The 13201-nt window shown below is 42.1% G+C and overlaps 1 protein-coding gene across 3 annotated transcripts in view; it reads right to left on the reverse strand.

The window, feature by feature from the left end:
* PTPRO (protein tyrosine phosphatase receptor type O) overlaps positions 1–13201 on the reverse strand; it is a 239816-nt gene that overhangs the window by 5863 nt on the left and 220752 nt on the right. For all 3 annotated transcript variants that reach the window (XM_077870947.1, XM_077870946.1, XM_077870948.1), the window contains 6 exons: positions 12545–12635; positions 11389–11465; positions 10665–10799; positions 10321–10443; positions 5360–5514; positions 3095–3230 (listed from right to left, as the gene is read on the reverse strand). In XM_077870947.1, the coding sequence (XP_077727073.1) occupies positions 3095–3230; positions 5360–5514; positions 10321–10443; positions 10665–10799; positions 11389–11465; positions 12545–12635 (717 nt within the window). The remainder of the gene's footprint in view (positions 1–3094; positions 3231–5359; positions 5515–10320; positions 10444–10664; positions 10800–11388; positions 11466–12544; positions 12636–13201) is intronic.

Below are 13201 nucleotides of genomic sequence, written 5' to 3' on the forward strand. Positions count from 1 at the left end.
AAAGACTATTTACAGACATATCCCCGAGAGACCCCGAGAGGTCTAAGCTGCTAAGCAGGATGATGGCTGCTCAAAGCAAAAAGGCTTTCCGGGGAAAGCCTATTAGAGGAAATCAAATAAAACATTTGATAAAAATAGAAGAGAGCCCAAGAGAGGTGAATGCCACCCATATAGAGCACTTGACAGTTTCAAAGTACTTGTTTAGATTATATCATTCACATCATGTAAACTCTACAACAATTCATGAATGCATCATTCATGGTTTACAGATGAGGACGGGGGGCTAGGAGAGGTGAAGGAAGCTGTACAGAGGCCGCAAGTGACCCAGGCCCACTCACGGAGCCTGGCCTGCCAACCCCTACTCTCTCACTACCCGTTGCTGCTCTTATGGAGAGGCTCAGACCATGTGCCCAGGCAGCTGAGAAAAGGGAAGAAGGCATGTTGAAACACGGCCCATGCAGCCTGTTGCCGGGAATGTGCATCTCAGGGCAGGCTGTTTTAATCAGTTAGCTCTGCTATTTCTAGAGTGGGGCAAGGTGGTGGAGTCGAGATGACGGGCAGTCTAGAGGAGGTAGGAAAATTAGAAACCCATCATGGGAGGGAACCTGGTATACAACACACTAGTGGTTTATATAGAAAATGGGAAATCAGCTGGAGAATCACTCTGGCCTCTTGAAAATCACTAGTGTTAAAGGGGTCACTGTGGGATGATAAAGTCGAAGAAAATTTGTTTACTCTGCTCCTTCCTTATTAGCATCAGTAAAGTAGAAGGCAGCAGGACTGCGATATGAATGGGATCAAGGAGGATGTTAGGAAAATCCTAATATTCAAAATACAGGTTGAACCATGAATTGCATAAGAACCAGGAAGAACAAAGGTAAATGGAAAAATGTTCCAGACATAACAAAACAGACATAAATAAATAACTCGAAATAGAGAGCATTCACTGAAGAATCCTGAGGGAACTCGAGAGTGAAGCCGGAACAGTTGGAAAAAAATCAGTAACCTATGGTGACCTCTCCTCTTTTGCTCACTTTGAGTTTTCCCACAAGAGTTCAGGGAAGGGATATTGTACTTTAAAAAGATTGTTTCCCTGGAGATGTCAACCTAAAAATGCTACTATAAACAAAGAAGCCAAACAAACCAAAATGTGGAGCCAGAAAGTCAGGGAGAACACAGGACACTTCCTCAGCTCTGCAGAGAGGCACATGGTGGCTGCTCTGGTTTGGTGCAATTACCACGCACCAGGAAAGATAATGGTGTTGAGAATTGGATGGAGGGTCTGCCGTGTGAAGGTAGTTTTTAAAAAGTCATTAGGATTTTGTAATTGGGAAAGCCAAAGGCAAACAGGCTATAATCAAAGTCTATAAAATCATAAGAGGCATAAATTAAGTCAATGAGGCAGACCATTCATCAGATCCAAAATACTTAAAATAAGGAGTGGCCCTTTGAAGGTTGGGGATTAGTATACATAATGGGGAGCTTTAACCACACGTTAGCATGTACATTTATGGAAGTGAAAACCAAAAATATGAACCAATTCATAAAGCACTGTTTAATCACTAGGTAGTGCGTTTCTCCGGGGAATCAGGACGTTTTAAACTCACGAAAACGAGGTCATGTTCGTGTCCCCATCACAGTAAATTAGAAGGTAGCAGGGCTGGGATGTGAGTGGGCTCAAGGAAGTGAGCGAACACACACATCATCAATGAGACAGGTGCATGTGAATGGGTCACTCTTTCCAAAGTGGTATGATCTTGCTATATAGCAAGATCTATCATCTATCATCTATTATCTATCTATCTATCTATCTATCTATCTATCTATCTATCTATCTATCTATCTATCTAATCTATCATCTATCTATCATCATGTATCTATCATCTATCATCTATCAATCATCATCTATCATCTATCTCTATCTATCTATCTATCTATCTATCTATCTATCTATCTATCATCAATCTACCATCATCTATCATCTATCATCAATCATCTATCATCTATAGTGTGGAGCATAGGTCAGATGGGAGTGGGGAAACAGGAGAGAAAAATAAAAAATGGGAGAGGAGAAACCAGTGGGGCAAACCCATAGGAGCCACGACTGCAGGCTTTTTGAGTTACACTGACATCTAGTGGTGCTCAGTAGGAAAAGCATGGGGAAAACTAAGGTAGCATTTAATGTCTTGGAAACTGAGTCAGAGGTCAAGCAAGGTTGTTTTCCTCTCTACAAGTGTTCCTCCCACACACACTCCTGGAGCCAAAAGGATTATTGTATGCTCAAAGCTGAGAAGTTGCAAGGACGACTTGGTGACTAGGATGATGAACTAGCTATTGTGCGTAGATTTGGGGGCACACAGGTGCACACCTGGGGCTGCTGGGTGGCGGTGTGATGCTGTGTGCACAGCAGCCCCGGGCTACCACTGAAGCCAGAGTGCATTCTGAGGCTTCCAGGGAGGAGAGGGCTTGGCCAAAGAGGAGGAGGAGGGAGCACATCACAGTACTGGATGTTTCTGGGCATGCTCCCATGTGGTTACAATGGTAACTCCATTCACTTAGATCAAGGGACTTGGCAGCACTGCTCAGTTGGGAGCTGGAAATCCTTAAAATCATAAGGGGAACAGAAAGCATAAGTCCAACCCCTGATCATCATCAAAAGTGCATTGGGACAGAGTCACATGGAGGACAAACTAATGCCAAACTTATTGAACCACATCTAGTGTTTCAAATTTAAATTCAATCATGTCGGTTCCACAGTCTCCACTTGGTGGCATTTACCCAGATTGCTGTCACCTTCACTGAACTCTCAATCCGTTCAAAGAGGTTTTATTCTATTATAGATACATCCACATGCTCTGGATTACCAAAGGGCATATGATGCCAACAACGGTGCAAGCACTATACACTGAGTGGATTTCTAGAGGCTAATATCTATTTTTGGGGTACCTTGAAGCAGTTTGAACATGCACACTAAGAAACTGGGAATAGCAGATGCAGGAAAAAATGAGACAATTGTTTTGAAACATGAAATCGAACAATGGAAAGTTTCTCAGTCTGGGGCATTTCTGAAAATGCATATTGATTCCGTTCCTACCTCTGTCTGCACCATAGACATCCGGTACGACCGCATTTCGGACACCAGCCCTAGGATGTCGACAAACTCGTGATCCCGAATGTGCTGCAAGAGCCTGTCCAGGGCAATGAATGTTCCCGTCCGGCCGACTCCAGCACTGCAAAAAAGCATGCAGGCAGCCTATTCCTCAGATAGTGCTTTCACACGGTTGCAAACAAATTGGCAGCTAAATCCCCCCCTCCCCGCCCCCAAACTACAGGTAGCACCTCTGAGGTTAAAGAAGAAATATTCTTGACAATGCTTTCCTAACTGATTTTGAAGTATGTGATTGTGGTTGGTGTGTCTTTCAATGACATTTCTGACTGGCCTGCTACCTCCAAGACGTGCAGGTCTGCACTGCCTTAGCCACACCCCCTCTGCCTCCTGCAGAAAGTAAGGATTCCAGCCTGAGCTTGCTGGAGAGTTGCTTGTGCTCTCAGAGAGCTGATACACACACACACACACACACACACACACACACACACACACACAACAGTTCCAGCCTTCTGTGTAGCCTCAGAGTTAGTTGCACACCCTCTGCTGGAAAGTCTGATTGAGATGCCACACACCAGCGCTTGCTCTGGAGCTATAGCATTTGCATGTGGTCAAGCCTAAGTTGAGTTCACTCCCCTGGACCTTCCTTCCAGCACACCTGCCCTTCTAGTGGGTCTCGGGCCTGCTTTGGTCTCCCAGCCAACTTTTAGATAGTTGCCTCCAAATCAAATTTGATATTTGGAGGCAGTCTCTTCATTCCCCATATCCCAGTGCTCAGAGAGTGGAGGGAAGTGGAGGGAATGAATGGCGCTGACTATTGCCCACCAGCAGCCCCCAGCTCTATATGTTTAAGTCAGCTCTTCTCTTCCAGTCACTCAGAGGCTGCAGTGCCAACTGGTTTCAAACTATAGATTATGTAAAATGAGAAAAGAGAAAGTCAAAACCAGTGCTTATCCAGAATTTGCTGGAGAGAACCTCAATACTAAAAACTCTGAGTTCAGAGATTGCTTTTCTATCAGACAACTCTTGCCTCCTAGGACTTGTTGGTCTAAGATAAAACATTCTGTCTCTGGGTGAGCACCTGTGAAGTCCCATCCAGGACTGTGGCTGCTTCCGGCTTGGAAAGAACCAGGAGTTTGACCACCTGGTTGAGCAGCTTTATTTTCTGCTCTTAGAAAGAATCATTTGAGACTAGATGTCATTTGGTCATGCAAAACTTTTAACCTGTGAATGTGTGAAGTGAATGGACCCAAGTATATATCCTCCCTGATCCCAAACTCAGTAGCTTATCAAGTGTTTGTCTTTCCAGACAGACCCATATTCCTCTCTCTATCTCTGTCTCTGTCTGTCTGTCTCTCTCATACACACACATTCCCCCAGCCATTCAGTTCACAAACACCAAGGTCAGGATCCAGGATTGTAGATTTATTTGCTTAGGTTGACATGGCTGTCAATGCCTCCCCTAACATTGTCACCCCACTCCTGCCTCAGGCACACAATAGGAGCATGTTCATTTCCCCTGCTCTTTGGAGGTTGCATAAAAATTTTGCAACAAAATTATGTCACGATGATGGATTTTGATGAAGTTTTGGTTCACTTGGTAGGAAGGAAAGCTTAAATTCAAAGACAATGTTCTCCCGAAGGAATCCACGTGGTCCTTGTTTTTGATAATGCAATAGATCATACAGGCCCTTTTCATCTTAACCATCTGGAAGTTTAGAGACAATCTCAAAGAGCAATCATAGCAAATGTTTATCTTAATGAGCTGAATACTTTTATTTCTCCTTTCCTTCATCTTGTTTTTATGTCTATTTATATTATTCAGGGTTGTGATTTGCTACTTTTAATCTGACTTTGTATTTGGCCATGTTATAAAGCACTCAGAATCACTGATAGGTTGGGATAATACCACACAGCACCTAAAGGCACGGATTTGAGCCCTAACCCCTCCACTTTCTTATTGCATGAATGTGTGTGGATCCCTTTGCCTCCCTTCTTCTCAGTTGTTTTTGTTTTTTTAACCTAAAAATGAGAATAATAACATCTATCTCATAGGCTAATGGAGATAAGAAATGCCATATTATAAGTAAATGACGTATCTAGTAAGATATCAGTTAATTGTTAATTTTTTAAAACATCATAGTTCATGTAATCGTTAATTCAGTGTGACTGGGATACATGGAATGGTGGGCTTTTCCCTTTATACAGCAAAGCCCGTGGTGCCTTAACAGAAAATACGGCTGAAGAGGTTACCTGCAGTGCACGATCATGGGGCCTTTGCTCTTGGTAGCTTGCTGTCGAACCACGTGTACGAACTGCAGGATGCTCTCTGCAGCGTTTGCTGTGGGCACCCCGTGATCAGGCCATGCAGTGTAGTTGAAATGCATCACATCCTGCATCTCATCGGCCTTTAGGAGAAAAAGCCAACACAAGCATTAAAATCTGTCAGGGCATCGGCCCGGAGCAGGCCTCCACGGCTGCTCACCAGTTAACAGCATAAGAAGTTAAAGCCACGTGCCCCTCCCCGTCTAGGCCCCTTCCCTTTCCAGCTCTGAGGATTGTGTCTGGCACAAAGCAGGCCCTGAAAAAAGTACTAATTGTATAAAACTTCAAAGCATAGTATAAATAGGCTAATCCAGGTCTTTGTAGAGCTCAAGCATCTGGGTGTGCATTCTGACTCTGTCATTTGGCAATTGCATCAGCTTTGGCCCATGGATCCCCTGAAAAGTGCTTTGGTGCCCCCTCTGGGTCCCCTTGACCAGGCTGCACCTCTTTTCCAGTTGCTGCTAGATAGCATATGGCTGTGCCCTCCCCTCCACTCTCCTCCACAAAGGGAACTATCTTGCTGGAGCATGCCCAAAAGGATGTGTTCTCTTGATGAGACAAGGGGTGCAAAATGCCTTCCCCCCTTATGTCAGGGTGGCATCCATATCAGCTTGGCACCATGTACTCCCTTGGCACTCTCCGGGGGACCCAGTCGAGACCAGAATTCTGCTGAAGCCACAGCTGTGTGTGCTCCTTCCCTGCCCTGTCCTATCCTGGTTCCCTTGTTCCTTATAGATTTTACCCAAGATTATGCTTTTAAAACTCACCAGTATGACAATCTCTGTCTTGTGCTCTGACCCAAGACAAAATCCCTGAACACCAGTTTTCTCATGTCTAAAATGAATCCTTTTGATGTTATAAAACAACCCATCACAAGGGTTGTTGTGAGGATTAGCTGTGCTCATGTCTGTGAAGGATGGGACCTATTAGATCTGATCATCGCTGCTGCTACATAATTACCACCACGCGCTCCCATCCAGCTCTGTGCATTTGTATGGTTGGTTCTGGGAATCCCAGTGGGTTGGTATATTTTGTATCATCTTTTTCATATTATTAACCCATATGTCAAATATATTCTTGTCCCCTCTGGACTGAGTAATTATCATTTGGGATGTGGGCCTTGAGGATTCACTCTTTCTTTCTTTCCTTTTTTTTTTTTTTTTTAAGATTTATTTATTTGAAGCAGGGAGGAGCAGGGGGAGGGAGGGAGAGTCTCAAGTGGACTCTGTACCGAGCTCAGAGCCTCACACAGGGCTCAATTTCATGGCCCTGTGATCATGGCCTGAGCCCAAACCAAGAGTCAGACGTTTAACTTACTATGCCCCCCAGGCACCCCAAGATTCACCCTCTTTAGTCTCTACTAATTTGTAAGCATAAAGATTTGTTCTGTTCTTATTATCAACTGTCATAAATATTCCAAATCCAGGCCTCACAGAGATCTAATTCATCCCTCTTCCCTAAAACTTGCTAAGAACCTAGAATCCACTCGATGAATGGAATACTGTATCATAATTTGGAAGAATTTGGCCTGGTTATGAAATGAAAGTTAGGTTCAGGTATTCAAGAGAAATGAATTCCAAAGAGTCAGTGGTCTTGGGTGAAGTAAAATTTGTATAAATATAAGTAAATGCATAATTAAAATATATGAATAAATACATAATAAGAATTCTGTAAACATAAATAAATCTGCACTTCAACTAGACCCACTGTCCCCTAGGCGCTTAAGGCTATACAACCCCAGCCACATGCAGTGCCTCCCTCACTGCCTTCAATGGCTCTTTCTTAGACACATGGAGCATGTTTGCGAAAGTCTGCAAAGATGCTGGCTCCTCTCACTACCCTTTTCAGGAGGTATGGCAAGAGAGTAACCCAAGCATGATAAATTGTGCAGAATGACTCCATAACTCAACACCATGAAGATTTAAGCACAAAGATAACTTTGGTTGCCCAGAAAAGCTCACAAAAATATTAACTCTCTTCAAAGGCTGATTACAGGCTTAGTGCAAAGACTTGTTCATTGTGGGCAATATATATTTGTACATATATTTATGTTTATGCGTATATACATAATCAATCTGAAAATGTATCTGGCTAAAATATACAAAGTGGTTCAAAAATAGGAAACACTTAAATCGTCATTATTCTTTCCATAGCTGCAGGACGGAGTTCTTAGTATCAGGGTGGTCCCTGTCAGCCGAATAGCAAGGCACACGTCAATGGGAACAAACAAATTTTTGCTGGCTTGAGTCTCCAGTTCTTACTGAATTCAGACCAAGTTTTCAAGCACTGGAAAGTGACAAATTGTGTGTTATGGTCATTTACTTCCTTTCTTATTAAACAAGAAAACCCTTCTTGTTACATCTGAGCCATTCCAAACTTTCTCTTACCCTGGTTTCCTCACTCGTGTACTTTTATCTGGTTGTACTCTGAGAGTTTCCATATATCAATATGGAGGGAATAAAGAGTGTAAACAAAAATCAAAACAAATAGAAAAATATATCCATTTGCTTCGCACAATGTTCTTTGGCAATAGCTTAAAAGAAGCTTCTTTTGGCAGAAGTTTAAAATTTAGATTTTGTGTTTATGACCAAAAGGGGGCACTCTAGGACCAAGTACTTGTAACTACCATCTACACATCTGACCAGAAAAGACCATGGCTCAAAGTTTTATTCTTAAGTTTCAAGCCCTTCACATGATTGTTATTGAAAGGTCATCATTTAAGACCAAGGACAAGAAGCATGGTATTGACCATACAATGATCTATGGGACTTTGTCAAGGAAACAGGCCTTATTTTGTGCTCTGTAGTCTCTTTTCTCCTGAATGCAAACCCAGAGAAACATTTGTTCGAACTTTGCCAGCAGTTTTCACCAGTTGAAATAGCCAAGAAAGAAAGCGGGGCCCAAATGGCATTCAGATTGTCAAATATTTTCTCTAAGGAATATCTGTGACGCTTTCCAAGTGCTTTATTGTTTTTGAAATCATTCATTCACTCATGCACTCATTAATTCATTCTGCAAAGATTTTTATAAGTAGCTAAGGGTTGGGATTACAGAGCTTATTAAAACAGGGTACTTGCTTCCCAAACTTACAGCATGCTGGGGGAGGAGGATGTGAAGAGAGGCAATTATAACCATCTCTGATGTCCTGTGATAGAATAATCTATGTGAGACTAGACTGAGAGAAAGGAATAAAGCTGTCTTGAGGTTAGGGAAAGTTTAACAAAAGAGGTGATCTTTGAGCTGAAATTCTGAGAGGGAATGTGTTTAGGGAACAGGAGGAGATGACCATTTCCAAAAAAAACCAAAAAAAAAAACAAAAAAGGAACAGCATGAAGCATGGTCTGCTAGGGGTTTGCCTAAATTCCCCTTGTAGCAAAAGCCATTGTTAACTATAAGTGGTTAAGAAGTGATTTAACTTGCAAATATCAATAAATGACTAGTTAATGATTGCTGATGCTATATGGATATGGGCAATCTTTATTTCCATTGTCCATATTAAGGGTCAGCAAACATTATCCGTAAAGGGCAGATAGTAAATATTTTAGGTGTTAAGAGTCCTATGGTCTCTGTTCAACTTCTCAAGCTTGATGCAGCACAAAAATACTCATGCACCATATGTAAGCAAATGCATGGCTCTGTATCAAAATGTTATTTGTGGACACTGAAATTTGAATGTCATATAATTTCCATATTTTGGGTGAAATATTATTTTTCTTTTGATTTTTTCACCCATTTAGAAATATAAAGCCATTCTTGGCTCACAGGCTTTACAAAACAAAGCAATGGTCAATTGCTAGGCAATTGCTAGCCCATACAGCTAGGAAGTGTTGTTTCTTTTTTTTTTCTTTTTTCCTTTATAAAGGTTTTATGTATGTATTTGAGGGAGAATGAGAGAGAGCACAGCAGGAGGAGGGACAGAGCTAGAGGGAGAAGGAGGGTCCCCGCTGAGTAGGGAGCCAGGTGCAGGACTCAATCCCAGGACTCTGGAATCATGACCAGAGCCAAAGGCAGATGCTTAAGGGACTGAGCCACCCAGGACCCCAGGAAGTGTTGTTTCTAAGCAGAGAACACTGTAATGAGGACTTTCCTATTCAACATTGCCCTCGACAGAGAGCATGTTCAAGTGACCACTAGTAAAACTGCCCTCTGATTTTTCTGGGGCTATGGTGTGTGAAAGAAGGCAACGGGATGACTGGTGATGTCAGCACCTAGCCTAGCAGACAAATATTCAGCATAAGCTCAAAGGCTGATCATCAGAGAGGTAGCAGGCCTGGCAAAATAGACTTTTTCTGATACACTAATATTCAGAAATCAATAGTATTTTAAGAGGGATGGAACCATGATATAAAAGGCCTAGAAGAAAAAAAAAAAGGCCTAGAAGAACATTTGAAATAATAATAATAATAATAATAATAATAATAATAGTAATAATAATAAAAATAATAAAACAGATCTAAAAATAAGGGAAAAAGCCAAACAAAACCAAACCCAAACTACTAAATCTTGTTTAAGTGCTTCAAGTTTAAGTGTGTCTTATGTATCCTAATTATACTTACATGTAATTAGCATAAGTCATGATAACTTCTCTCCTCAATTGTACCTGATAGCAATAATTCCCCTTGGCTTTTATTGCCCTGGGCTAACCTGAAATGGAAACTTGAGGACATTTTATTCTTTCCTGGTGCTCTCCAGGCCAATCATCTCATCCACACCATTATGGATGAAATAGGAAATAACTACATTAAAAGTGGGATTTATCTCTTGAAGAAAGCAGTATTCCAAAGCCTGAGGAGCTCACAGTTTGACCTGACGGTGGGTTGGTTGGTCCCTGACATGTGGGTGTCCCCACAGCACGAGGACAGTACCCGAACTTGTGCTTCATGACTTACATAGTTGATTCTGAAGTGTCTGCAGGCCCAGTCGTCCCGCTCTTCCTCCGAGACCATCTCTACGGTGATGTCTCCGTAAGCTATGGGTTCTTCTGTGAACGGCCAGTAATGGTCACATTTCACCTGAGGTGACAATGGCAAAACCTTTTCAAACAAACAGGCTAAGGAAGAAACAGTCTGTGTTTACTTAGGGGAAACAAAGGTACTTCCCTCTGAAGAACTGTATAATACTATTGTGAGGATGAAAAATGAAGCAAATGGAAGTTTCTGGTACATAGGAAACACTCAGGCCATGGCTACAGCTGGTTTTGCTGCCAGTGGGGACAGCCCCATTAGGCACTTACCCTTCTTTTCTCATTACACTGAGTGAGCATAACAATAATCTGGGACTTCTGCTGTAGGACCATCTTCCAAAAGTCATTTCTGGTTTCAGGCAGTGGCCCCTGCGTAGCAATGTACTCCTGGGGTGAGTTGTATCCCTGAAAGATTAAGTGACAAAGTTGTCATCTAAGGAGACACTGCCAACACCAAATGCCATTCCACAGGAATGAAGAAACACTGAAAATTTACCGGAAATAACCCTGGCCAAGGATCACACACCTGGGTAATGTTCTCTCCCTTTTTCATCAAAGAAGTAATCAGAGTAACTGACCCGTGCAGGTCCTTGTGATTGTAAGCACTGTTCTCTGAAGCAGATAAAATCACGCTCACCTCTTTTTACAAGAACAGTCACTATTTTTAAAGCACAGGGGGCTCAGGTGGAGACCTTTGAGTTGGGTTGCCAAGACTGAAGTTTCAACACAAGAAAAATGATCTTTAGTGTAATTATTTACTTTCATTTTCACCAGATCTTTACAAAGAAATCCGTACATTACTCATCAATAGGCTCTTCCCCCCCATTCGTCATTCAGAAGAGGAATAGTGGGAACGGTCCCTGCGAATTGGGTAGCCAGGTGGACAATGGCTCTCTTTAGGGCTGTTTGATGCATCCCTGGAGCCCTAATAATTCTGGCTGAGGTAGAATTTGGATGCCTGGTTTTAAGAAATTTGTTATTGTCTTTTACTTACGGGAATGTAGTTGGCATTGATATAGTCTGTGCCTTCCTCTTCATTCATGGAGACTAATCTCACTCGGCTGAAGTCATCTGTAAAGAACAAGAAGAAAAGAAATATTAAAAACGAGAAGGGAAAGAAGAATTGTCTTGACCTTCTCTATCCAAATAGCAAGTCAGATCAGCCCGTGACAGGGTAGATCAAGTTTACTTTAGCCTGACATTACAGCCACACCTCAATCTTAGTTTCTTGTTTAAATAAATATAAGAACACATCTCAATCACCGTTTCCTCTCCATCAGCTCCCCTATGCTTGTCTCCAAGTTTTGGGGGCATTGTGCAGGAGCAGAATATTCAGAAGAACTAAAATATCTGGTTGGTTGTATGGAAGGCTAGATTTGTAGCCTAAATCCATGATTTCCATGTCACCTAGTACATCCAGAGAACCCACTACTTTGGGGAAATCCAGAGAAGATGGAGTTGCACAGGCTTTGTGAAGTCTAAGACTTCAGATGAGAAAAGCACATTCTGGAATGTGTACAGATGTGAAGTGTTATAATGATGACATTATGTGATTTTATCAAGAAGGCTGATCAAGGAGAGAGTTCTTCAAGAGCTTTTTCAGCTCCCCTCCTTCCTTTTCCACTTCTCCCAGCACCAGCCCGCACCTCTACCCAGTGTGGCAGAGAGGACAGTTAAGTCTTTGGAATATATTTTAATCCCTATAAGTGTTTCATATTACTTTTTTCTCAAATGTTGCTTTTATCACAAATGCTAAGCAATAAGAGACTCTGCAGAAGTAAGAAAGAGGAGACATTTTAGTACATTGCCCTCCTTCCCTTGTCAGGGATTTGACTGAAAATAATTTATGAGAGCTCGGGTTATCTTATCCTAATTTGGCTAAGATTTTTGATCTCCGGAGAACCAAATGGTCAGTCTTCCCAGATCATTGGACACAATTCGGTTACAAGCAAAGAAATTCAATATTCCTACATAGGATGGGATCTAGTAACATCAAAGCATGAATGGGATTAATGCAATCACAGAGATGGCCTTGAGGATCCAGACGACAACTGGGCTCAGCCAGAGATTGGTGAAACTGATCAATCTGCAGCAACAGTCTGTCAGCCTTTGAGAGACACGAAGAAGATAGGCTCTAGTGACATTCTTACATGGTAGGATGTTTGTGTAACGATTTTTACATCGGTTCAGTGGAAGATCTGCAGCAAAGTGTGGAATGTCCAGTCCAATCAATTTCAGCTCCTGTAAATGACAGAGAATAGAGTTGAGATTTCTGCACTCGGTGTGGATTATTGTTCATGGTGGCTCATTGTTCACAATTGGATTATTCCTCACTCCCTGCCAATAATAAAATTAGCACTCCCTCTTCCACATGATGTTCCAATCGCTCCTCTTTGGGATGGAGGGTACTTCTCTACTCCACTGTTCTCAATTTGCTTTGGCCAATGAACTTGGGTAGAAATCGTTCCTATCAGAAGCTCTAGGTGTGCTTGCTCAGTCTGGTTTCCCTCTTGTACTCCTGCCATCTGCCATGAAAAGAACAGGCTCAGGGAATTTGCTAGTCTCAGAATGAGGAGATGCTTGGAGCAAATCTGACCCTGACCCACTGCCTGAAGCAGACGTGCCCACTGTCCTACAGACACTTGAGGAGGAAAATAAATAAATGTAGCAGATCACTGAGATTTTGAGATTTACACTGTATGATGCTTATATAGCATTATTGCAGGAATAACTGGCTAATATCATATGTAAATACTCTGAATAGCTTAGTGATCATGTAAAGAAGGAAAGAATTATCTGTATCATTC

Source organism: Canis aureus, chromosome 25, assembly GCF_053574225.1.
Source record: "Canis aureus isolate CA01 chromosome 25, VMU_Caureus_v.1.0, whole genome shotgun sequence".
In the NCBI taxonomy this organism is placed as follows: Eukaryota; Metazoa; Chordata; class Mammalia; order Carnivora; family Canidae; genus Canis; species Canis aureus.